The sequence below is a fragment of the Myxocyprinus asiaticus genome, chromosome 11 (genome assembly GCF_019703515.2).
Source record: "Myxocyprinus asiaticus isolate MX2 ecotype Aquarium Trade chromosome 11, UBuf_Myxa_2, whole genome shotgun sequence".
In the NCBI taxonomy this organism is placed as follows: domain Eukaryota; kingdom Metazoa; phylum Chordata; class Actinopteri; order Cypriniformes; family Catostomidae; genus Myxocyprinus; species Myxocyprinus asiaticus.
Window position 1 is genome coordinate 32866129 of NC_059354.1, and position 25850 is coordinate 32891978.

Below are 25850 nucleotides of genomic sequence, written 5' to 3' on the forward strand. Positions count from 1 at the left end.
AATTTAAATGGTGAAATATAACATAAATTATGCAACTGTAATCCTTCTCACCTTAACAGACAGGAGGACAGACTGGGCTAAGACCAGTACAGCAATACCTCGCTTGAAAAAAGGATGCTGGGTGATGTCGTACATTTTTGCCCTGAAGCCACCGTTTTCTGCATATGCAAGAGAATTGCAACTTTGAAAGAACAGAACAAAGAATCAGGGCTTTTTAAAATGATGGTGCTGTGGTTATTAGGCCTGCACAATTAATCAAATAAATAAATAGAGGTGAATGCTTTAACAAAGCATCACTATTATTACCTCACATACTTATTCTTCTTCTGTACAAAATTTAGGTTCGTAACTTGTCTCACACCATTAGTCGTACACCCATGAATGAGGTTTCAAATTGACCAGCTTATTGAGGAGAAGTGTGGTTTAACTTTTATAAGCGATTGTGCGAATGATGTTCACCTGGTAAATGAAAAACCAGGCTAAATAGTCCCATAGACTTTACGTTAACAAGAAACGTGTGGGATCATAATGTCATAGAGACAAGGGTTTGGGCTCTTTTGACTTGGGTTAGCAAGCAGTCTTTAAGTATCCCCATGGAAAATGCCTAACCAGGCCCTAGCAACCATCCAGAGCACCCTAGCAACCAACAACATAGACTTCCATTCAAAATTGCTCTTTGGACATCTTTGGATCAGAATGTCATACAGACTTCATGGTTGCTCTTTTGATTCAGGCTAGCAAGAAGCCTTTTACGAATCACCCTGGCTGCCTAGCAACCAGATGGGGTCACACTAGCAACCATCAAGCATCACCTTGGTAACTGTCTAGAAACCAGATGGAACACATTAACAACCAAACTGCAACTCACATACCTCTGAACCAGAACGTCGTAGAGCCAAGGGCATTGGCACATTTGATTCCGCATTCACAGACTTTTTATTATTACCCTGACAATTGCCTAGCAACCAGATGGAACACCCTAGCAACCATAGAACAACACTAATATATCTGCACCAGAACATCTTACAGACATGGGTGTGGGCTCTTTTCACTTGGGGCAGTGTACTAAGGTCTTTGGTGATGAGTTTTGCCACGGCAAGGACCACTCAAATTTTCTTCAGAAAATGTACCCATTTTGTTAAGATTACAATTACAGCTGTTACAATTACTGTAACTAAGCTTGAAAAGTATCAATTTCAGCATTCAATTTAGGTCTACTAACTGTTTGTTTTTCATTCTGCTAAAAGGACAAATGTGAAGTTGACTGTTTAGGCACTGTCTTGATTTAGTGTAATATAAAATAGCATAAAGTAAATTAGGAACTCAGTTCTCAGCTTGTTTTGGATGTGAAGCCTCCATAAAGAGTATGGCATGCATTTCCCCACAAACATAAGTCTTTTTAAAACAAAATTATATTAATCAAATTCATTACAATTACAATACCTAGGGAAATAATTGACAATTATGATGTGTGTCACAACTGTTCTGCCCTACTATTTATACAACAAAGACCTGGTAAAAATTCACTCATGGACTTCACTCTTCAGACCTTCTGAATAATTAATATGCACTCCTTTGTCACCAACTAAAAGGTCTCAGCAAGAGAAAAGTGTCCCAAATGTTCATTCAATGTACTCAGTATGAGCTTTACATTTGGCATTACTTTGAAACCTGCCACATCATCGTTTTGTGGTCTTTTAGCTAAAGGTCACAAGGTCTGAGTGGCATTCATCATGCACTGTAATCACAAGTTCATTTCAACAGTCACAGAGTGCAGACGGCTTATTTGAAACTGGTTTCATTGGAGAATTGATGTGGTTACTCTGTCAAGTGCTGACAAAGAATGGATTTTTATTTTAGTCCAGAGTGCAGGCTACCTGAAGCACAAAGGAAACTCCACCGACAGCTCTCTATAGCTACAGTATTGCTATGTTCTGTTCTTATACAGCATGCACAAATATTATTGAATGAGAAAGAAAGAAAGAAAGAAAGAAATGGGTTGTCATGGTGATACTGATTGGGCACAGAGCTTGACAGCATATACAATTGATGTCAGAAGTTTACATTCACTTAGGTTGAAGTCATTAAAACTCATTTTTTAACAACTCCACAGATTTAATATTAGCAAACTATAGTTTTGGTAAGTCGTTTAGGACATCTACTTTGTGCATGACACAAGTAATTTTTCCAACAATTGTTTACAGGCAGATTGTTTCATTTTTAATTGACTATATCACAATTCCAGAAGTTTACTAAGTTAACTGTGCCTTTAAGCAGCTTAGAAAATTCCAGAAAATGATGTCAAGCCTTTAGACAATTAGCCATTTAGCTTCTGATAGGAGGTGTACTGAATTGGAGGTATACCTGTGGATGTATTTTAAGGCCTACCTTCAAACTCAGTGCCTCTTTGCTTGACATCATGGGAAAATCAAAAGAAATCAGTCAAGATCTCAGAAAAAAAATCATCATTGGGAGCAATTTCCAAATGCTCGAAGGTACCACTTTCATCTGTACAAACAATAGTACACAAGTATAAACACCATGGGACCACGTAGCCATCATACCACTCAGGAAGGAGACGGATTTTGTCTCCAAGAGATTAATGTAATTTGGTGTGAAAATTGCAAATCAATCCCAGAACAACAGCAAAGGACCTTGTGAAGATACTGGAGGAAACAGGTAGACAAATATCTATATCCACAGTAAAACGAGTCATATATCGACATAACCTGAAAGGCTGCTCAGCAAGGAAGAAGCCAATGCTCCAAAACTGCCATAAAAAAGCCAGACTAGTTTGCAAGTGCACATGGGGACAACGATCTTACTTTCTGGAGAAATTTCCTCTGGTCTGATGAAACAAAAATTGAACTTTTTGGCCATAATGTCCATTGTTATTTTTGGAGGAAAAAGGGTGAGGCTTGCATGCCAAAGAACACCATCCCAACCATGAAGCATGGGGGTGGCAACATCATGTTGTGGGGGTGCTTGGCTGCAGGAGGGACTAGTGCACTTCAGAAATAGATGGCATCATGAGGAAGGAAAATTATGTGGATATATTGAAACAACATCTCAAGACATCAGCCATGAAGAAAGCTCAGTCACAATTGGGTCTTCCAAATGGACAGTGACCCCAGACATACCACCAAAGTTATAGCAAAATTGCTTAAGGACAACAAAGTCAAGGTACTGGAGTGGCCATCGCAAAGCCCTGACCTCAATCTGATAGAAAATGTGTGGGAAGAACTGAAAAAGCATGTCAGAGCAAGGAAGCCTACAAACCTGACAGTTACACCGGTTCTGTCTGGAGGAATGGGCCAAAATTCCAGCAACTTATTGTGAGAAGCTTGTGGAAGTCTACCCAAAACGTTTGACCCAAGTTAAACAATTTAAAGGCAATGCTACCAAATACTAACAAATTGTATGTAAACTTCTGACCCAATGGGAATGTGATGAAAGAAATAAAATCTGAAATAAATCATTGTCTCTACTATTATTCTGACATTTCACATTCTTAAAATAAAGTACAGATCCTAACTGACCTAAGACATGGGATGTTTTCTACGATTAAATGTCAGGAATTGTGAAAAACTGAGTTTAAATGTACTTGGCTAAGGTGTTTGTAAACTTCTGACTTCAATTGTACATAGGTCTGACACAACAATAAATTACAGATAACAAGAATTTTACATTTTCTGAAGAAAATGTGAGCGTTGATTGCCAGTTTGCCAGGTGAAGTCAGTGTAGAAAATCAATAAAACCTTTCCTTAACAGGCTGCACATTTTGAGATATCATGACCATAGCACAAATGGTTTTTAAAAAACGTTTAACCCTGAGTATAAGCAATATGAACAATAGTAACAGTGATGCTTGCATTTCTGTAGCAAGCACCACTAATTATAGAAAATATAAGTTTTTGCTCTTTGAGACTGCTCTGCCCTGTTCAATATATGGTTGTTAATTATGCTTTATAGTTGTAGAAAAGCAAAAAGAAAGGAACTAAACCATTATAAACACTTGATCATTGTTGGAGAGGAATTTCATTTAGGAGGTTGCAGTCTGGTCCACAAACTGCAAGTTTTGTTTGAGCAAAATAAAAATAAAATTATCAGTACTGGAGGAAGGCACACTGTCTCCATGTTAAAGACCACCAGTTTAGCCCATTGTTTACAAAGGCAGCATTGTGGAGCAATTATATTGTAATTTACAAAGAGGTGCTGCATGTTGTTTTATTGGTTAAACTGATAATTGAACAATTCAGACATGTTTAATTACTGGAAATGAATAGAAAAGAACTGAAAGAATAGAATAGAACTGAAAATCTGTTCATTGCTGCATTTGGAGTTTGGTTCAAAACATATCAATCAAATATGTGTGCTTGTCAGTAGAATGGCATTTTTCTTGTGTCTAATTGCCACATAAAATATGCCTGTATAATTAACTACTGTGATAATTGTGTTTATTTTTCTTGATGTTATAAAACGTGTCTTTAAATTGTGTTTCCATGCATGCCAACTGCAGTCAAACAGAGCCTGCAACTGCTCAATGAATCCATCAATCAATCATCAATCTACATGAGACAGAGGGACAATCAAAATGAGTCTTCTCTCTTTGACTCAGCCATAGTATGATATGCAAGTATAACTTGTTACTCAAAAGTGGAGTGATTTTCATCATCATCATTATCAGTGTGTGATTGCCATGGGAGTTTACCCATTGATGACTACTTAAATTATTTTATTCCCTACTACAGCAGAGGAGAGCTGATTAAAGTCTCCTGAAAGCACATGAAGAGTAGGGATAGCTCATTGGTTGGCAGAGAGGGGGAAGATGGAAAAAGAGTGGAAGTGATGCTGTTCTTAAGACATTTATCCATGCCAGGGATGGGCACGAGTAACCGGGTACTGAAATCTTTAGAAGTGACAGAAGTGATCGATCATGAAAACAATAATTGCGTGACTTCCCTGCTGAAAATACCAGCATTGCTTGTAACTATCTTGTAATCACTTGGACTCAAGATGGCACCGAGTATGGCTGCTGCGTTGTGATCTCCGACACAACATTGCAGTTTTTTGTTTGTTTTGTTTACAATTCTTATGTTTTTTGTCTTCGATGTTGTCTGCCTTATTGTCTACGACAGACAAACACTTTTGGACATTGGTTCTGCAATTGCACACCGTAAACCGGATGTCAAATTCCTCAATGCCGACCCGCTGTTTACAAACATGCCAGCGGAGCCCTTTGTCTGGGCAGCCCGGTCATGGAAACGCAGAAGGAAAAAGGGAAGGAGAGCCAGCGTTCTCATCAGAGTAAGACATCACGCAAATCGACCCCCGCTACCCAGTTTTCTACTGGCAAATGTTCAGTCTCTGGACAACAAGCTCTGCGAGCTGAGAGCACGGATCTCTTTCCAACGAGAGACGAGGGACTGCTGCATTATCTGCCTTACGGAAACTTGGATGTCTGCTGAGATTCCAGATTCAGCCATCGAACCCGCGGGGTTCTCCGTGCACCAAGCGGACAGAGCGAAAGACCTCTCAGGTAAAAGCAGAGGTGGTGGTGTATGTTTTATGATCAACAAATCCTGGTGTGATCAGAGGAACGTACATTCTATCAAGTCTTTCTGCTCTCCTGATCTGGAATTTCTCATGCTTCTGTGTCAACCATTCTGGCTACTGAGGGAATTCACAGCGGTCATTATCACTGCTGTGTACATCCCGCCACAAGCCGACACAGACCGGGCACTCAAGGAACTGTATGGGAGTATAAGTGAGAAGGAAACCGCACACCCTGAGGCCACGTTCATTGTGACCGGGGACTTTAACAAAGCCAATTTCAAATCAATCGCACCAAAATACCACCAACACATCAATTGCAACACACGAGGGGACCGGGTTTTGGACCATTGCTTCTCTCCCTTCCGGGATGGCTACAAATCCCTCCCCCACCCACCATTTGGTAAATCGGACCACTCTTCCATTCTGCTTCTGCCCGCTTACAGGCAGAAACTAAAACAGGAAGCACCCACCCTCAGAACGATCCAGTGCTGGTTGGACCAATCAGATTATACGCTACAAGACTGTTTTGATCACAGGGACTGGGAGATGTTCCGGTCCGCCTCTGATGACAACATCAAGGTTTATGCTGATAGCGTAATGTGTTTCATCAGAAAGTGCATAGAGGATGTTGTTCCAACCAAAACAATACGGATCTACCCCAACCAGAAGCCATGGATAAATAGCGATGTTCGCACAGCATTTGATGTGCGGACCTCCGACAAGCCAGTTATGCCCTCCACAAAACTATCAGAGCAGCCAAACACCAGTACAGGGACAAGATTGAAGGACATTTCAACCCCACTGAATCTAGAAGCATGTGGCAGGGAATTAATATCATCACGGACTACAAAGGGAATAAAAACTCCGCCATGAACACTGCTGCCTCTCTCCCGGATGAGCTAAATACTTTTTATGCTCGTTTTGAGGGAAATAACACCGCCCTCACGGAGAGAGCTCTCGCAGCCGAAGCTACAGAGGTTATTTCACTCTCCGTCTCTGTAGCAGATGTACCCCGATCCTTCCGACGGGTGAATATCCATAAAGCCAAGGGTCCAGATGGCATTTCGGGCTTCGTCATCAGAGCGTGTGCGAACCAGCTGGCTGGTGTTTTTGCGGACATTTTCAACCTTTCCCTCTCCTTGTCTGTGGTCCCCACATGCTTTAAAACGTCCACCAAATGCTTTGTACCTGTACCAAAGCAATCCAAAATCACTTGCTTAAATGACTGGCATCCTGTTGCTCTGACCCCCATCATCAGCAAATGCTTTGAGAGACTAATCAGAGATTACATCTGCTCTGTGCTGCCTCCCTCACTGGACCCATTGCAGTTTGCTTACCGCAACAACCGCTCCACTGATGATGCCATTGCATCTACACTACACACTGCTCTCTCCCACCTGGAAAAAAGAAACACTTATGTGAGAATGCTGTTTGTAGACTACAGCTCAGCATTCAACACCATAGTGCCCTCCAAGCTTGATGTGAAACTCCGGGCTCTGGGCTTAAACAGCTCACTGTGCAGCTGGATCCTGGACTTCCTGTCAAGCAGACGCCAGGTGGTTAGAATGGGCAGCAACATCTCCTCATCACTGACCCTCAACACTGGAGCCCCGCAGGGCTGTGTTCTCAGCCCACTCCTGTATTCCCTGTACACACATGACTGTGTGGTAAAACATAGCTCCAATGCCATCATTAAGTTTGCTGATGACACGACGGTGGTAGGTCTGATCACTGACAATGATGAAACAGCCTACAGAGAGGAGGTGCACACTCTGACATGCTGGTGTCAGGAGCACAACCTCTCCCTCAACGTCAGCAAGACCAAGGAGCTTGTGGTGGACACAGTCCCATCACCATCAATGGAGCACCGGTGGAGAGAGTCAGCAGCTTCAAGTTCCTCAGTGTCCACATCACTGAGGAACTCACATGGTCCGTCCACACTGAGGCCATTGTGAAGAAGGCTCATCAGTGCCTCTTCTTCCTGAGACGGCTGAGGAAGTTTGGAATGAACTGCCACATCCTCACAAGGTTCTACACCAGCATTGTAGAGAGCATCCTGACTGGCTGCATCACTGCCTGGTACAGCAATAGCACCGCCCACAACCGCAAAGCCCTGCAAAGGGTGGTGCAAACTGCCAAACACATCATCGGAGGTGAGTTTCCCTCCCTCCAGGACATATATAACAGGCGGTGTGTGAAAGCTCGGAGGATCATCAGAGACTCCAGCCACCTGAGCCATGGCCTGCTCTCAATGCTACCATCAGGCAGATGGTATCGCAGCATCAGGACCCGCAACAGCCGACTTCATGACAGCTTCTTCCCCCAAGCAATCAGACTTTTGAACTCTTGATCACTCACGATCAATATACATCAGCACTGCACTTTATTAATCTTATTATCTCACACTGGACTGTCATAAATTATATTCTCTCTCAACAACACACTGGCAACTGACTATCAACCGACAGCCTGAATGTCAATACAGTACAATACAACCTACTGTATATTTTATATATACTATATATACTATTTTTATTGTATAATGTGTATTCTATATTGTATGTATTGTATACTGTACATTGTATATTATTATTTGTATATTGTGTTGTGTGTAATTGTGTATATTAGATATGTAAATTGTGTTGTGTAAATCTCATGTTTATTGTAAATTGGTATATGTCTCATCACTGTCATGACTGCTATGTTGCTCGGAACTGCACCCAAGACTTTCACCCACTATTGCACTTGTGTATATGGTTGTGTGACAATAAAAGTGATTTGATTTGATATGCTTTTTTCGGGTGCTGGTGTGCTGGTGTCTCCAAAAGGCTTTTAAACTAGCTTAACATTTCACACTGAAATAGATAAGGGGACTTCAGGTGGCGCGTGACACAGAATGGCAGCATAAGACATAGCTCTGATATTGGCCAAATATAATCCCCGAAATTCAAGTACGTTAGTTCAGGGTCAAGGTTAAGAGGTGTTAAAGAGAAAGAAGCTGATAAGGAAGCAAGAGATCTCGCTAGCAAAGTCGGTTTAAGGGAAGATGGCGACTCCGAGGAGGATGGAGGCATGGTGGCCACACTTAGCTCTATCCGCAAAGCAGTGAGCAAAGTCATGGCCAAAGGGATGAGGGACTGGAAGTCAGAAATGAAAAAATAACTCTGAATTGTGAGTGAGTTTTCGACAGGATTTGAAAGAACAGTTAGATGAGCTGACTACTGAAATAAAACCAGAAAATTCATGCTACCATTCAAATTGAGGAAGCAACCTATCGTCTGGAGGATCTGGAGAGAAGCATGGCAGAAACAGAAAGGTGGGATATTGGTGTTAAAGATACTTTAATACAACTACTCCGCAACCAAAGAGTTCTCAGACTAAACTGTCGGACCTGGAAGGCCGCTCTTGCCGCAATAATATACGAATATATGGGGTTCCTGAAAATTGAGAGGAAATTCATGCACCGGTTCATAGAGGATTTAATCAAGACAGAACTGGGTGATTTGACAGGTATGAACCAGGGAAAAGATCTAGGTATAGAAAGGGCTCACCGAGCATTGGCCCATAAACCACCAGCAGGTATACCTCTGTGTTCAGTTGTGGTCCGGTTCCTACAGTTTACAATGAAAGAGAGAATCCTGCATGCTGCTTGGAAGAGGAAAATTCTTGTGCAAGAAAAGAGAGTGTATTTTGATCATGACTATGCTGAGGAGGTGCAACAGAAGAGAAAGGAATATGCCCTAATCAAGAGAGTGCTTAAGGATAATAAAATTAGCTTTCAAACACCACTGACAAAGATGCGTGTACATCTCGACTCGGGCACCGTCACTTATAACAACGCCTTCGAAGCAGGGGAGGACTTGGCCCAAATGAGGCTTCATGGTGGGTCCAATTCACATGAGTAAGGACTCAGGCATCACGGACGAGAACCTCACTGTGCTTCTTCCGAGAAGTGCAATCCGTAAGCGCCGAACTGGGAGTACATCCAATTTTCAAGAAGGCATTCAGGAGAAACTCAGAGGATTTCAGATTATTGTTTAATCTCTTTGTCATTTGAACAGTTCTGAACTGTAAATTGCGCTGTCCAATAATAGCTCTCAGGGGGGAAATGTAGCTATAGAAAATTATCTATTAATCCTTCTCCTAACATGAGGGAGTGTACGAACTGAAAATGGTATGTATAGTGTTTAAATGACCTCTTAAAACGTTTTGCTTTAACTAGGGGCCGATACAAACAGAGCTAACTGTGTGCCACAACACTTTTTCAGGGTATTTCCCGGTTTGTTTTTGTTTTTTTGTTTTTCTTATATCATTTGTGATCGAGGGGCCCCACCTTGTGGCCATTCCCCCTCACTGTCGCTAGTGGAGACAATGCTTCCTCTTGACTGGAAGTCTGGTTTTGACGTTAACTTAGAACTGTATAATAGTTATTGGTGTTCATTTGTTCCTGTTTATCTATGTTGTTACTTAAGGTCTGGGTTTGGATGTGTCAAATACAGGTAGTTCATTGAGAAAAGAAAGATGTCTTTTCAGTTTTATAATATCTTTTCCCTAAATGTAAATGGGCTAAACAATCCTAAATTGAAGAAGGAGAAAATTTATTTAGCATTCTGGCAAGAAACTCACTTATCCAACGCTGAACATGAAAAACTTAAAAAAAAAAAGGGTTTTCATAACACTTTCTATTCCTCATATAAAGCAGGTAAGAAAAGGGGAGTTGCAATCTTAATACCAAATTCATTTAGTTTCGAATTAATCTCCGAAATAAAGGACAAAGATGGTGGATATGTTTTAATTAAACGTAAACTTTAACTAAAAGTTTACCTTTACTACCCAACCCAGGGAGAAATACAGCCTTTTTTAAGAAGATTTTTGATTTAATATGGCACCCTTATGTGTGCAGGAGATCTAAATATATTACTAAACCCTAGGTTAGATTCAACCAGTGACAGAAGGAAAAAGTCCCCCTATGAGATTCAGGTGGGAAATATGATGCAAGACTACAGTAATTGATATTTGGAGAGATGCGAATGGTACGGACCAGGATTTCACTTTTTATTTGGCCCGTCACAACACTTACTCAAGAATAGGTTATTTCCTCATGTTTAGCATAGAATTAGGGAATGCAGAATAGGCCAGATGGACCTCTCGGACCACTCCGGATTATATTTAAAATTACATCTTGATCATGCACCAAGGAAAACCGTCTGGAGGTTAAATACAGGTTTGCTGAACAGTGAAACATTTAGAGTTAGAATGATAGAAGAACTGAAAGTATTTTTAGAGCACAATGACAATGGAGAAGTGAACCCAGTTATATTGTGGGATGCAGCTAAAGCTTATGTTAGGGGAAAAATCATAGCTCGAACAGCTCTACAAAAAAAGCTAAAAGCTAAAAAACTGCTTGATTTGGAAGTTAAATTTAGGAAATTGGAACTGCGTCATAGCTCTACTAAAGAGCCATCCATCCTTATTCAAATGAGACCTATAAATCAAGAAATGGAAAAAAAATGTATAGTGAGGAATTTGAGAGGAAAATAAGATTTATGAAGCAAAGGTTCTATGAAGCATGTCCAAAAGTGGCAAAACTGCTGGCCTGGAGGAAACGTAAGCAGCAGGTAGGAAGTGTAATAGATAAAGTTAGAGACCCTACATCAAATACAATAACAACTAAGCTAGAGGGAATCCAGAAATCATTTGAAACATTATAAATCACTATATACTCAATCGGAGAAAGCTAATGGACAACATGTTTTTAAAAATTAACATTTATTAGACCTCCCCTTCTTAGGCAAAGAACATAATGATGAACTTACCTATGAGATCTCAAGTGAGGAAATAGATAAGGCAATTTCAGCCCTTAATTCCGGTAAATCGCCAGGTACGGATGGATTCCCACCAGAATTGTACAAGTCAATGAGGGAATCACTGCTTACACTGCTTACAACTTGCTTTAATCACATTATGATGGGAGGGTCTCTCCCCCCTTCTTGGGGGGAGGCCTATATCTCAGTGATACTAAAGGAGGGCAAGGATAAGCTTGACTGCAAATCATATAGGCCAATAAGTTTTTTGAATTCGGATGATAAATGATTTGCATCAATTTTGGCAAAGAGGATGGAAAAGATGATGCCACTCTTGATAAACACGGACCAAACTGGTTTTGTTAGAAACAGGCAAACCCATGATAATATGTGGAGAGCCAAACACAGTGCAATCCTTCTTAGCCTAGATGCTGAGAAGGCTTTTGATTCTGTTGTTTGGGAATTTATTTATCAAGTTATGGTTAGATTTGGGTTCAGTAGAGGATTTGTACAATGCATAAATACATTATATTAATCTCCAACAGCTATGATAAAAATCAACGGTAGTCTTTCTAATTCAATGGTTTTACAACGAGGATGTAGACAGGGCTGTCCTATTAGCCTGACTCTCTTGAATCTCTTTATTGAACCCTTGGCACAAACAATTAGATAGGAGAGTGGTTTAGAGGGGATAATTGTACAAAGTCTGTTTGTACGCAGATGATGTACTGGTGACATTACAAAGATGTATGGGAGCTACTCTGGATATGCACTCAATTTTCATAAGACTCAGGCCTTGACACTAAATTATGTTCCTACCCAAAAACAGGTAAATAAGTATAATTTTAATTGGATTTTAATTGGAATTCACCATATATTCAGTATCTAGGGATGTATTTACCGAAGGATATGTCCTCTTTATATACCCTAAATTATAACCGAATAAATAAGAACATTTATAATGATGGGCCTTGCTTCCCCTGGACATGGGCAGCAGGGTAAGATCTATTCAGATTAATTTTCTACCCAAATTAATATACTTTTTTACAGCACTGCCAGTCGAGGTCCCTTGTAAACAGTTTAGGCCAGTGAGACAGACATTTCAAGGGCTGTTTTTTATTCACAGATTGGCTCTAGTGCACTAAATCATTCACTCTCTAAAAATTCCCAGAATGCAGCGTAAAACTCTGGGAGCACTGTTATTCACTATGTTCACTTCTGAAGTTTCTCAATTTGTTAGAGGACAAGCACATTGTAAATTTATGAAGTCAAAGCCTTATTTTGTCTAAAAGAGATTTCGTTTGTAATTATAATCCATAAAAAGTGCAAGAAAAGGAAACAATCTTTAAAAAAGCCACTGAACACCAATAGGTGGTGCACAATAACGTCCTAGTTACTTGCGTAACCTCCGTTCCCTGATGGAGGGAACGAGACGTTGTGTCGATATAGTGACACTAGGGGTCACTCTTGGGAGCCCGAAACACCTCTGGTCTTTGATAAAAGGCCAATGAAAACTGGCGAGTGGTATTTGCATACCACTCCCCCGAACATACGGGTATAAATGAGCTGGTATGCAACCACTCATTCAGATTTTCTCTTCGGAGCTGAACGGTCGATGCTCAATGATCTGAATTCTCACGACTGTTCATTCACCTCTGCTGGATCAGATGGCGCATTTCAGCGGCTTCTCCCCCCTCTGCACTGGTGCACTGCAGAGAACACCTCTGGGCGCTTTGGCAGAAATAAAAGACACGAAAGACAACAATTGTGACTGTCAGAAGGTGAGAGATAATGACCGCAACCAGGAATAACACACAAACGGGAGGGCATCTTTAAAAAGACGTTCCGTGTGTGCCGCTCTTTTAGAGAAATATACTCTTTTAGAATATAGTCTTTTATTTCTGCTGAAGTGCCCAGGGGCGTTCTCTGCAGTGCACCAGTGCAGAGGGGGGAGAAGCCGCTGAAATGCGCCATCTGATCCAGCAGAGGTGAATGAACAGTCATGAGAATTCAGCTCAGTGAGCATCGACCGTTCAGCTCCGAAGAGAAAATCTGAATGAGTGGTTGCATACCAGCTCCTTTTATACCTGTATGTTCGGGGAGTGGTATGCAAATACCACTCACCAATTTTCATTGGCCTTTTATCAAAGACCAGAGGTGTCTCGGCCTCCCAAGAGTGACCCCTTGTGTCACTACATCGACACAACGTCGAGTGAGTGACAGATAGGGAACCATCACTATAACAACATTTTAATTGTGAAGACCTCCTGTGAGCACTGACCTGGTCGTGGAGGGAGGTGGAGGGGTTGAGCAATCTTCAGTCGACTTTTCAAATCTTCCCATCTCCTCTGATCCACTGTCAGAAGAGCAGTGCCCTAAACAAACCCATTAAACACATTTGATCAGGGATCAGCTAGCAAATCAAGCCCCTCAATCGACTAACAGGAAGAAAAGTTATATACCTTATTTTCATTAAAGTTGGCTATGACAACACCAACAAAAAGCGTAAGCCCGATCATACAGCCCAGGAACACAAATACATGGATGTAGATGCCATGAATCTGTTTGAGAAGAAAACGGAATGTCTTGATCAGTGCAGTCCTTATCAATCAAATCAAATCCCTTTATTGTTACTCAACCATATACACAAATGCAACAGTGGGTTAAAGTTTTGGGTGCAGTTCCAAGCAACATAGCAGTATGACAATTACAATAAACATCTGATTTACACATAACACAATTTACACATCTTGTTACACAACACAATATACACCTAATGATATACCAAATACAGTATACACAAAATGAGAAGACTGTATACAGTAAAAATAACTGATAGTCAGTTGCCAATGTGTTATTATGCTGATATATGTATCTTGAGTGATACAGGTATGATTTTTGTTAAATGGTAACTTACTGGTCCCACTCTGTGTATGATGACATCTCTCACCTCCACCCAACCCTTTAGTGAAAGCACCTCAAACAGAGCTAGCATGGCATTGCCCACATTATCGAAATTGAAGTTCCGAGGATTTGCCCTGAAAGTAGCACAAAAAAAAAAAAAATATATATATATATATATATATATATTTGTTTGTAGCTTTTCCTACAGGAATAGTTTACACAAAAATGCTATTTACTTCCACAAAACAAACTATTTTGAGTCAACAAAGGGAAAAAATTATGTGATATTATTTACATCGCATGGCACAATTGAAGGTACACATGGTAGTATAACTGCTATTTGTTGTACTGCCTTTAACTTCATTGTGTTCAAACACAATAATTTTCATTACTGTATTACAGTAATGAGGATGATTTTTTTTTTTCCAAATTACAGTAATGATACATTGCATTAACTCTACATTTGCATAAACATTGCATTTAACTTTGCAATGTTTAATATATAATTATTACTGGTCCCTAAAAATAGACTTGTAGAATTTTCTAAATTTCTTTTCTTTTTTTCTTTTGGCATTAAATATGAACCTAATTTTTATTAATTTGTTTCCACTTTCAAAGTGACACCATGGAACTAAGGACTCAAGTGTTCAGTGTGCATTTAGAGGGCAAAAGTTTGACTTCCAAACATACAAATGGAAAAAAAGGTCCAACATGAACACACGGAAAGCCGGCATGTTGTTTCTGAGAGTTCCGGTACCCTATAATGGACCACATTATGCCGACTCATCAACAAGCGGCATCTCCTTATGAAACAGTTAGACCTCTAAGATCTTCTTGGCTGTTCCAAGAACCAGATACAAAACTAAAGATGAAAGCACTTTTGTAGTGAAGGCCCCAAGATTATGGAACAGCCTGCCCTGGGATATTAGAGCTGCTGAATCTGTGTCCGTTTTTAAATCTTGTTTAAAAACCCATTTGTATAGACTTGCTTTTATTACTATGTGAATGTGTTGTGTTTTACTGTGTGTGTTTTGATTTTATGTTTTGTGAAGTACTTTGTGCTAAATCGCTAAAAGGTGCTATAAAAATATAGTTATATTAATGTTATTTATCTCCTATCAGCCGTTTTTGCAAAGGCTCCAGTGTGTTTACCTTCCCCTGTGGAACGACCAGAAGCATGTTGTGTCAGCAGTGGGGGAGACCCAGGTTTAGGCACTGTGTTGAAACCAGGAAGTAATCATGATCGCATATTTAGTGACGAACGTGATTTGGACAATGCATTTTTTCTCTAACATTCTGTTTTTACTCCACTGATGGTTACGTTTAGGTTTTTGGGTTTGGGTTGGTGGGTTCAGTTTATAAAACATGCATTACTCTTCATGTAATAGAGCCAGTACAGATCAAAAAACTCGCTTTTGGCGCCCCTCCGTTGAAAGTACACCCGGAGCTCACACGTGCCCATACATCCAACAACACTTATCGCTTGGCCACTGGGGCCAATGTTTTGTATTTCGGTATACACAGACCGATTTTAGCCAAAGAAAATTCAACCTACTTTTTCCGATTTCACTGTGAGATCAATTTGAAAAAACACTGTCTAAACACATTCTGTACTGGCAAGGACAAAACAATTTCTGCTGTTCCCTTTCTTACACTGTTAGATACACTTACACATAAATGCACAAATGTATGAAGGTATAGGATCTGCCTACCTGTTGTGTGTAAGAGGACCAGAGACACATTGTTCTATGGGTTGAACACAGAATACTTCTGGGATCAGACATCATCTTCTTTTCCTGTTACCACACACTCTGAGATAAAAGAGTGAGAATCATTCTCTCTCTTTCACTGTAATTACGCCCTAGCAGAATCCCTGTTCACTTTAAGAAGTGTTATGGACCTTTATGTCTCTTCTGAGGGAAAAAAAGATGATGTTTGATCCTTGGGATATTCTGTGTTCAACCCATAGTATAATGTGTCTCCGGTCCTGTTACACAAAACAGGCAGGCAAACCCTGTACCTTCATACACTGGCAGCCAAAAGTTTGGAATAATGTACAGATTTTGCTGTTTGCTGCTGAAGGAAATTAGTACTTTAATTCACCAAAGTGTCATTCAACTGATCACAAAGTATAGTCAGGACATTACAGATGTAAAAAACAGCACCATCACTATTTGAAAAAAGTAATTTTTGATAAAATCTAGACAGGCTCCATTTCCAGCAGCCATCACTCCAACACCTTATCCTTGAGTAATCATGCTAAATGGCTAATTTGGTACTAGAAAATCACTTGCCATTATATCAAACACAGTTGAAAGCTATATGGTTCGATAAATGAAGCTTAACATTGTGTTTGTTTTTGAGTTGCCACAGTATGCAATATACTAGCATGTCTTAAGGTCAATATTAGGTCAAACATGGCAAAAAAATAAATAAACAGCTTTCTTTAGAAACTCGTCAGTCAATCATTGTTTTGAGGAATGAAGGATATACAATGCTTGAAATTGCCAAAAAAACTGAAGATTTCATACAAAGGTGTACACTACAGTCTTCAAAGAAAAGGACAACTGGCTCTAACAAGGACAGAAAGAGATGTGGAAGGCCAGATGTACAACTAAACAAGAGGATAAGCACATCAGAGTCTCTAGTTTGAGAAATAGATGTCTCACATGTCCTCAGCTGACAGCTTCATTGAATTCTACCCGCTCAACATGTACAACAGTAAAGAGAAAGAAAAAGCCACTTCTGAAACAGAAAAACAAAAAGAAAAGGTTACAGTAGGCAAAGAAACAGACAACAGATAATTGGAAAAGAGTGTTATGGATCTTAACCCTATTGAGCTTTTGTGGGATCAGCTAGACTGTAAGGTGCGTGAGAAGTGCCCGACAAGACAGCCACATCTATGGCAAGTGCTACAGGAAGTGTGGGGTGAAATGTCACCTGAGTATCTGGACAAACTGACAGCTAGAATGCCAAGGATCTGCAAAGCTGTCATTGTTGCATGTGGAGGATTTTTTGATGAGAACTCAAAAGTAGTTTAAGAAGTTCTGAATATTTTTTTCAAATTGTAATAGTAATTTTTCATGTTATTAATGTCCTGACTATACATTGTGATCAGTTGAATGCCACTCTGGAGAATAAAAGTACCAATTTCTTTCCATAAGAGCAAAATCTGTAAATTATTCCAAATTTTGGCCGCCAGTGTACATTTATGCAATTCGGGATGGACTTCAAGAACTTTGTCACTAATCTTACAGTTTATACAAAATACTTTAGTTTAAACATTGGCCACCAACATCTACTCAATTTAATAATTTGAAACATGATCTGTATTACACATAGATAACTAATTTTGTCATTTCATTCATGCTGTTTAGCCAGAGGAGAACTGCCCCCTCTGGTTGTTTTAAAACTGGTTATTTTTCTTATTTTTATTTTAAAACTGGTTATTTTTCTTATTTTTATTTTAAAACTGGTTATTTTTCATATATATATATATATATATATACAACTGCACTGCAACACTGCCTATTGCTTATGGGGAAAATACATATGAAAGCTGATGATTATTTGGTGCTGTTTTTGCAATGGCAGCATCCATCACTTTGGCTTGAGCTGTCACAGATGAGATGTTACTACAGGGATTACTCAAACAGACCTCTACATGTCAGCACTCTGACAGGTCTTAAGTGTGTGTTGAATTATTCAGTGCTTTTATAGGGACATTTTTGAGTTACTCTTCTTGAATGAACTGAACAAAAGTCTACTTTTTAAATAAATGCCTATGTTTGAATTATACAAGTCAAGTTAATGAGATTTGGGTGGAAAATGTGAGTGGTGCTTTCTCTTGCAAAAGTTGCTGCCACAATGTTTGGTTGTTGCTATGCGGTTACCAAAGTGTTCTGGGTGGTTGCTAGGGTGCTGCTATGTGGTTATCCACCTTTTTCCTGACGAGGAAGTGTTCCACAGTTCGCATGTTTTTAATTCCAGTCTCCAGTGTTTTCACTTGAAAAAGCATATATTCTTGGCAGGTAAAGTAATGTTTAAAGTATTACATTTGTAACAATTGTCAAAAAACATGTGGATTTGTAGTGCCAACACTTCAGAGAGTCAAAATGTCATTTTTTTTTATTATTATTTCTTTGACGGTGCCTCACCTGAGTGGATAGATGACATGAGGCGATGGTCCGAGGTTAGTATTGTTGATATCATTAACTAATTTCAGTTATTATGACATCCAACAATTGCACAAGTTGATCTTGAAATTAGTTTTTACTCCAACTGACACTTAAATAGTTGTTGTTCTCCATCTAAATTGCTCGTTTTGAATCGACAAGTTACCCTAAGTATGGGCAAAATTGCATTGCATAGAGGTCTATTGCATTAGCAAGCACCACTAAGAAAATAAAGAGAGCATTCTTGTTTTGTTTCATACCAAACTCTTGGCACCCAGAATCCTGGTTTCTTCTCCCCTGGTCTGAGCTTTAAATTCAGGTTCTTTGAGATGCTCACGTTGATTCTAAAGATGCCGTGGCAGTCCTCCTGAAACATCCACAAGCACAAACTCTCAGTACAGTACAACAGGTGCTCCAATCTGAACACATTTTGAAAAGTTGCAAGCATTGTCTCATACCTTAGCAGAGATATGAGGATCATTACATTTTGCAAGTTTTCCAGCGAAGAGTTGTACCCCAAAGGTTGCAAACACCAGCATTAGTGTCAGGAGAAGAATAGAGACCTGTTTGGAAAATCAATGCTCCAGTCAACAGTCTACTACAAAGCAAAATGGCTTTTCCACAAAAAAATAAATACATAAAAATGAGTGTCAGTGCACTAGTTTCATATACAGTAACACTATTACATGTTCAGAGCAAACTACCCTAAGGGAGCAAAGCTTTATTAAAAAAGTCTACAATCTTCTGGACAAATTCTGCTGAGTTTCCATTAGATTTTACTACAGCAAAAAAGAAAGCTTATTGCCCTTTAATAAAAGGGGTCATATCATTAATTCAAAATGTCCTTAATTTTTGCAATTAAAGTTTCAGAACTCAAAACTTCCTCTCCAGTCAATTAGGACCATCTATTGAAACTAAGCTTGTTCCAAATTAAAGTCGAATTCATTAGAACAGGACACCCTAAATTTAAGTGCACAACAAAAAGCATGTGTTCAGTAAAGTAATGAGGACGTACGATTGATCCTAATATTCCTAGATGAATAGACATTAGATGAGTAAGATACAATTTGTAACTAAAAATGAGAGTAAGACATGGGAAAAGTCAACCATATGCTGTGCTGTTGCTGGCCTTGGGGTAGCACATGCGGCTCAACATAATATTAGGAAAGTCCTTCCTTAAAAGGTTAGTTCACCCAAAACTGAAAATTCTCTCATTATTTACTCACCCTGATGCCATCCCAGATGTGTATGACTTTCTTCTGCAGAACACAATACAGATTTTTCGAAGAATATCTCAGCTCTGTAGGTCCATACAATGCAAGTGAATGATGACCAGACCTTTGAAGCTCCAAAAGTAGATAAATACAGCATTAAAGTAATCCATAAGACTCCAGTGGGTTAATCATCTGAAGCGATCCAATTGGTTTTGGGGGAGAACACCCAAATTGTAACTCCTTTTTCACTATAAGTCTTGACAGTAGTTTTCTTGGCAATCATGATTTCATGCTCAATTAGCTTCCTAGAGCGCCATCTAGTGCTCCATATGTGCATCAAGCACTAGAAAGTGTAATCGAGCTTGAAATCATGATCATTCCAAGAGATTGCAATGGCAAGATGTAGAGTGAAAAATGTCCTGGTTACTTTCGTAACCTCTGTTCCCTGATGGAGGGAACGAGACATTGTGTCGATGTAGTGACACTAGGGGTCACACTTGGGAGCCCTAAACACCTCTGCTTTTTGAAAAAAGCCAATGGGAATTGGCGAGTGGAATTTGCATGCCACTCCCCCGGACATACGGGTATAAAAGGAGCTGGTATGCAACCACTCATTCAGGTTTTACGCTGAGGAGCTGATATAAGGTCCGGCCATTTCAGCGGGTAGTTCAGCGTTGTGGCAGGAGGGACCAACGTCTCGTTCCCTCCATCAGGGAACGGAGGTTACACCAGTAACCATGACGTTCCCTATCTGTCACTCACTCGACGTTGGTGTCGATGTAGTGACACTAGGGGTCCCTATACAAAACGTCACAAGGCTGAACTGTGTTACGTGAACTGGCGGTGTGTGGTGGGCAGACTTGCTATGTGCCTCATAGCCAGCACACCATGTCAACACGTAACCTCCCCCAACACAGTTATGAGTGTTGAACGGCCCTTTTTGGGGACAAGTTGACTACCCAAAGATAGAGACAGGCTTAACCCAGTCGTGGCCTCTTTTCCCCTTCTCTTTTTCCACTCCCTAAAAAAGAAGGGGGATTATCCGACTGGGCCACCAGGTCTAGTCGGGGGGTGTCCCTCCCAAGGGGAGGACACCGTGGAGACCACACCTTGCCCCAAGAGAGGGGGGGATATTTGAGTGGAAGAATACGTCACATGGTCTTTCCAACCATGTGGAGAGCCTTCAAGGTAGATCCTGCCCAATGGGGGAGGAGTTACAACAAACATGGAGACTGGGGCAGAGGGGCTCTGCCCAAGGAAGACGCAGTTTGCCAACAGGGAAACAAATTAGCGGAGGATATAGATGCATGGGGTTAGCCTTACAGGGAACCGCCACATGCGGAGCACCTACCCCAGAACCGGGCTCTTAGTTAGCGCGTGTACTGGGCCGGCAGCGAGTACCTCCAAAAACTCGACTGCCACAGGGCTCGGAGGAAGTCAGCCAGGGAACAAATTTTGTGAACACTACTGGGAATTAACAGCGCACGTCTTCAGCACAAAAGGAGGTGGAAGGCGCTATGTGCAAGCGATACACCCGGCCGGCTATCATGGGCTTATCCGCTTGTGTTGCTTGCCACTACCTGGGACGAAACCGGTTCCACCCGGAGGTTGTAGAACCTTGCAAAGGTGTTGGGTGTTGCCCAGCCCGCTGCTCTGCAAATGTCTGTTAGAGAGGCACCTCTGGCCAAGGCCCAAGAAGCCGCTACATCACGGGTAGAATGGGCTCATAGCCCTACCGGGGGCAGCATGTTTTGGGCGAGATATGCCATAGTTATGGCGTCAACGAGCAAGTGGGCGATCCTCTGCTTGGAGACAGCGCTTCCTTTCCGCTGTGCACCAAAAGCAGACAAAGAGCTGCTCAGAGATTCTAAAGCTCTGCGTGCGATCCAAATAGATGTGTAAAGCGCGCACCGGACACAGCGACGACAGGGCTGGGTCTGCCTCCTCCTGAGGCAGCGCTTGCAGGTTCACCACCTAGTCCCTAAAGGGGTGGTGGGAACCTTGGGCACATAGCCCGGTCAGGGTCTCAGGATCACGTGAGAGTAACCCGGACCGAACTCCAGGCACGTTTCACTGACAGAAAAACGCTTGCCGGTCACGTACCCTCTTGATGGAAGTGAGCGCAGTCAGGAGGGCAGTCTTCAAGGAGAGTGCCTTAAGCTCGGCTGACTGCAAAGGCTCAAACCCTGAAGAACTACAGAGGTCCGATGAGGGAACGAGGCACGGCCTGGAGGGATTCAGCCTCCTGGCGCCTCTTAGGAACCTGATGATCAGGTCATGCTTCCCTAAGGACTTACCGTCGACTGCGTCGTGGTGCGCTGCTATGGCAGCAACGTACACCTTCAGCTGAGGCTTCTGACTGGACGAGCCCACTCTCCGATGCTGTGCTCGAGAGCTCATCACTTTCGCAGGCTCCGAATAAGAGGTCGAACTCGCCTTGAGACGAGCCGGCGGACTCACCCGGAAGCCCGATCGGGGCAGACGAGCATGCTGGGGAATGGGAGGTCCGCGGGGGGATACCTGGCGGAGGCGGTCCCATTGGGGTCCCCAAATAGCCCCCAGTGCTAGCCGCGCTGGCCTTATACCCGTGGGTAAAAGGACCGAGGCGGGAGCCTCTGGGGTGGCTTGCTTTCTTACAAAGGCGAGCCGTGACCGAAACGTTGCCATGGACATATTCTCGGAATGAGAACATAACCATCCACGAACACTGTCTCCGCGTGAGCAGTGCCCAGACACGAAAGACAGTGATTGTGACCGTTAGAAGATTGACAACCTGGAATAACACACAATCGGAAAAGCATCTTTAAAAAGACGCGTCTTTAAAAAGACGTTCCGTGTGTGCACTCTTTTAGAGAAATATATACTCTTTTATAGGGGAAAAATGCTCTTTCAGAAAATACAGGTGCATCTCAATAAATTAGAATGTCGTGGAAAAGTTCATTTATTTCAGTAATTCAACTCAAATTGTGAAACTCGTGTATTAAATAAATTCAATGCACACAGACTGAGGTAGTTTAAGTCTTTGGTTCTTTTAATTGTGATGATTTTGGCTCACATTTAACAAAAACCCACCAATTCACTATCTCAAAAAATTAGAATACATCATAAGACCAATAAAAAAACCATTTTTAGTGAATTGTTGGCCTTCTGGAAAGTATGTTCATTTACTGTATATGTACTCAATACTTGGTAGGGGCTCCTTTTGCTTTAATGACTGCCTCAATTCGGCGTGGCATGGAGGTGATCAGTTTGTGGCACTGCTGAGGTGGTATGGAAGCCCAGGTTTCTTTGACAGTGGCCTTCAGCTCATCTGCATTTTTTGGTCTCTTGTTTCTCATTTTCCTCTTGACAGTACCCCATAGATTGTCTATGGGGTTCAGGTCTGGTGAGTTTGCTGGCCAGTCAAGCACACCAACACCATGGTCATTTAACCAACTTTTGGTGCTTTTGGCAGTGTGGGCAGGTGCCAAATCCTGCTGGAAAATGAAATCAGCATCTTTAAAAAGCTGGTCAGCAGAAGGAAGCATGAAGTGCTCCAAACTTTCTTGGTAAACGGGTGCAGTGACTTTGGTTTTCAAAAAACACAATGGACCAACACCAGCAGATGACATTGCACCTCAAATCATCACAGACTGTGGAAACTTAACACTGGACTTCAAGCAACTTGGGCTATGAGGACCTTGGTTTCCAAATGAAATACAAAACTTGCTCTCATCTGAAAAGAGGACTTTGGACCACTGGGCAACAGTCCAGTTCTTCTTCTCCTTAGCCCAGGTAAGATGCCTCTGACGTTGTCTGTGGTTCAGGAGTGGCTTAACAAGAGGAATACGACAACTGTAGCCAAATTCCTTGACATGTCTGTGTGTGGTGGCTCTTGATGCCTTGACCCCAGCCTCAGTCCATTCCTTGTGAAGTTCACCCAAATTCTTGAATCGATTTTGCTTGACAATCATAAGGCTGCGGTTCTCTTGGTTGGTTGTGCATCTTTTTCTTCTACACTTTTTCCTTCCACTCAACTTTCTGTTAACATGCTTGGATAAAGCACTCTGTGAACAGCCAGCTTCTTCGGCAATGAATGTTTGTGGCTTACCCTCCTTATGAAGGGTGTCAATGATTGTCTTCTGGACAACTGTCAGATCAGCAGTCTTCCCCATGATTGTGTAGCCTAGTGAACCAAACTGAGAGACCATTTTGAAGGCTCAGGAAACCTTTGCAGGTGTTTTGAGTTGATTAGCTGATTGGCATGTCACAATATTCTAATTTTTTGAGATAGTGAATTGGTGGGTTTTTGTTAAATGTGAGCCAAAATCATCACAATTAAAAGAACCAAAGACTTAAACTACTTCAGTCTGTGTGCATTGAATTTATTTAATACAAGAGTTTCACAATTTGAGTTGAATTACTGAAATAAATGAACTTTTCCACGACATTCTAATTTATTGAGATGCACCTGTATACTCTCTAGTTTTTCTGCCGAAGCGCCCAGGGGCATTCTCTGCAGTGCACCAGTGCAGAGGGGGGAGAAGCCGCTGAAATGCGCCGTCAGATCCAGCAGAGGTGAATGAACAGTAGTATTCAGCTCAATGAGCATGACAGTTCGGCTCCGAAGAGAAAATCTGAATGAGTGGTTGCATACCAGCTCCTTTTATACCCGTATGTCCGGGGGAGTGGCATGCAAATTCCACTCGCCAATTCCCATTGGCCTTTTTCAAAAAGCAGAGGTGTCTCGGGCTCCCAAGAGTGACCCCTAGTGTCACTACATCGACACAACGTCGAGTGAGTGACAGATAGGAAAGGAATTATATTTTGGTCTTTTCTCACCCTAAACCGACTGGTTCACTTCAGAAGACATTGATTAAACTACTAAAGTCGAATGGTGACCAGATTAGGCGGTAGTGGACGGTACTTCCATGAGATGTGGAAGTGGAGCAGGCGGTCAGAGAATAGCCTGAAAAATCAGATGTGGGTCTCTTTTTTATTGTATTAATTAATGAATGCACAAAAAAAAAAAAATAAAAAAATAAAAAATACTTGTAATTTTTCTTTTTTTATAACGTAACATGAATGTGCACACAGCTTGCGGGAGCGGGAGCAGTCGGTAAGAACATCACTGTGGGCAGAGAGTGGGTGAACATGAAGTAAAATGCAGAAGGAGCATTTGGGTGCGGGATTGAAACTTGTGGGAGTGGGATGGAAAAACCAGCCCTGTGCAGACCTCTACTTCAAAGGTCTATTTCACTTGCATTGAATTGACCTACAAAGCTGAGATATACAGGTGCATCTCAATAAATTAGAATGTCGTGGAAAAGTTCATTTATTTCAGTAATTCAACTCAAATTGTGAAACTCGTGTATTAAATAATTTCAATGCACACAGACTGAAGTAGTTTAAGTCTTTGGTTCTTTTAATTGTGATGATTTTGGCTCACATTTAACAAAAACCCACCAATTCACTATCTCAAAAAATTAGAATATGGTGACATGCCAATCAGCTAATCAACTCAAAACACCTGCAAAGGTTTCCTGAGCCTTCAAAATGGTCTCTCAGTTTGGTTCACTAGGCTGCACAATCATGGGGAAGTCTGCTGATCTGACAGTTGTCCAGAAGACAATCATTGACACCCTTCACAAGGAGGGTAAGCCACAAACATTCATTGCCAAAGAAGCTGGCTGTTCACAGAGTGCTGTATCCAAGCATGTAAACAGAAAGTTGAGTGGAAGGAAAAAGTGTGGAAGAAAAAGATGCACAACCAACCGAGAGAACCGCAGCCTTATGAGGATTGTCAAGCAAAATCGATTCAAGAATTTGGGTGAACTTCACAAGGAATGGACTGAGGCTGGTGTCAAGGCATCAACCACACACAGACATGTCAAGGAATTTGGCTACAGTTGTCATACTCCTCTTGTTAAGCCACTCCTGAACCACAGACAACATCAGAGGCGTCTTACCTGGGCTAAGGAGAAGAAAAACTGGACTGTTGCCCAGTGTTCCAAAGTCCTCTTTTCAGATGAGAGCAAGTTTTGTATTTCATTTGGAAACCAAGGTCCTAGAGTCTGGAGGAAGAGTGGAGAAGCTCATAGCCCAAGTTGCTTGAAGTCCAGTGTTAAGTTTCCACAGTCTGTGATGATTTGGGGTGCAATGTCATCTGCTGGTGTTGGTCCATTGTGTTTTTTGAAAACCAAAGTCACTGCACCCGT

General features: G+C 41.3%; 1 protein-coding gene across 6 annotated transcripts in view; it reads right to left on the reverse strand.

Annotated features, from left to right (window-relative positions):
* The window catches only part of nalcn (sodium leak channel, non-selective), a 213835-nt gene that overhangs the window by 15458 nt on the left and 172527 nt on the right, over positions 1–25850 (reverse strand). For all 6 annotated transcript variants that reach the window (XM_051709746.1, XM_051709745.1, XM_051709743.1 and 3 more), the window contains 6 exons: positions 18898–19002; positions 18700–18806; positions 14278–14398; positions 13823–13921; positions 13642–13735; positions 52–158 (listed from right to left, as the gene is read on the reverse strand). In XM_051709746.1, the coding sequence (XP_051565706.1) occupies positions 52–158; positions 13642–13735; positions 13823–13921; positions 14278–14398; positions 18700–18806; positions 18898–19002 (633 nt within the window). The remainder of the gene's footprint in view (positions 1–51; positions 159–13641; positions 13736–13822; positions 13922–14277; positions 14399–18699; positions 18807–18897; positions 19003–25850) is intronic.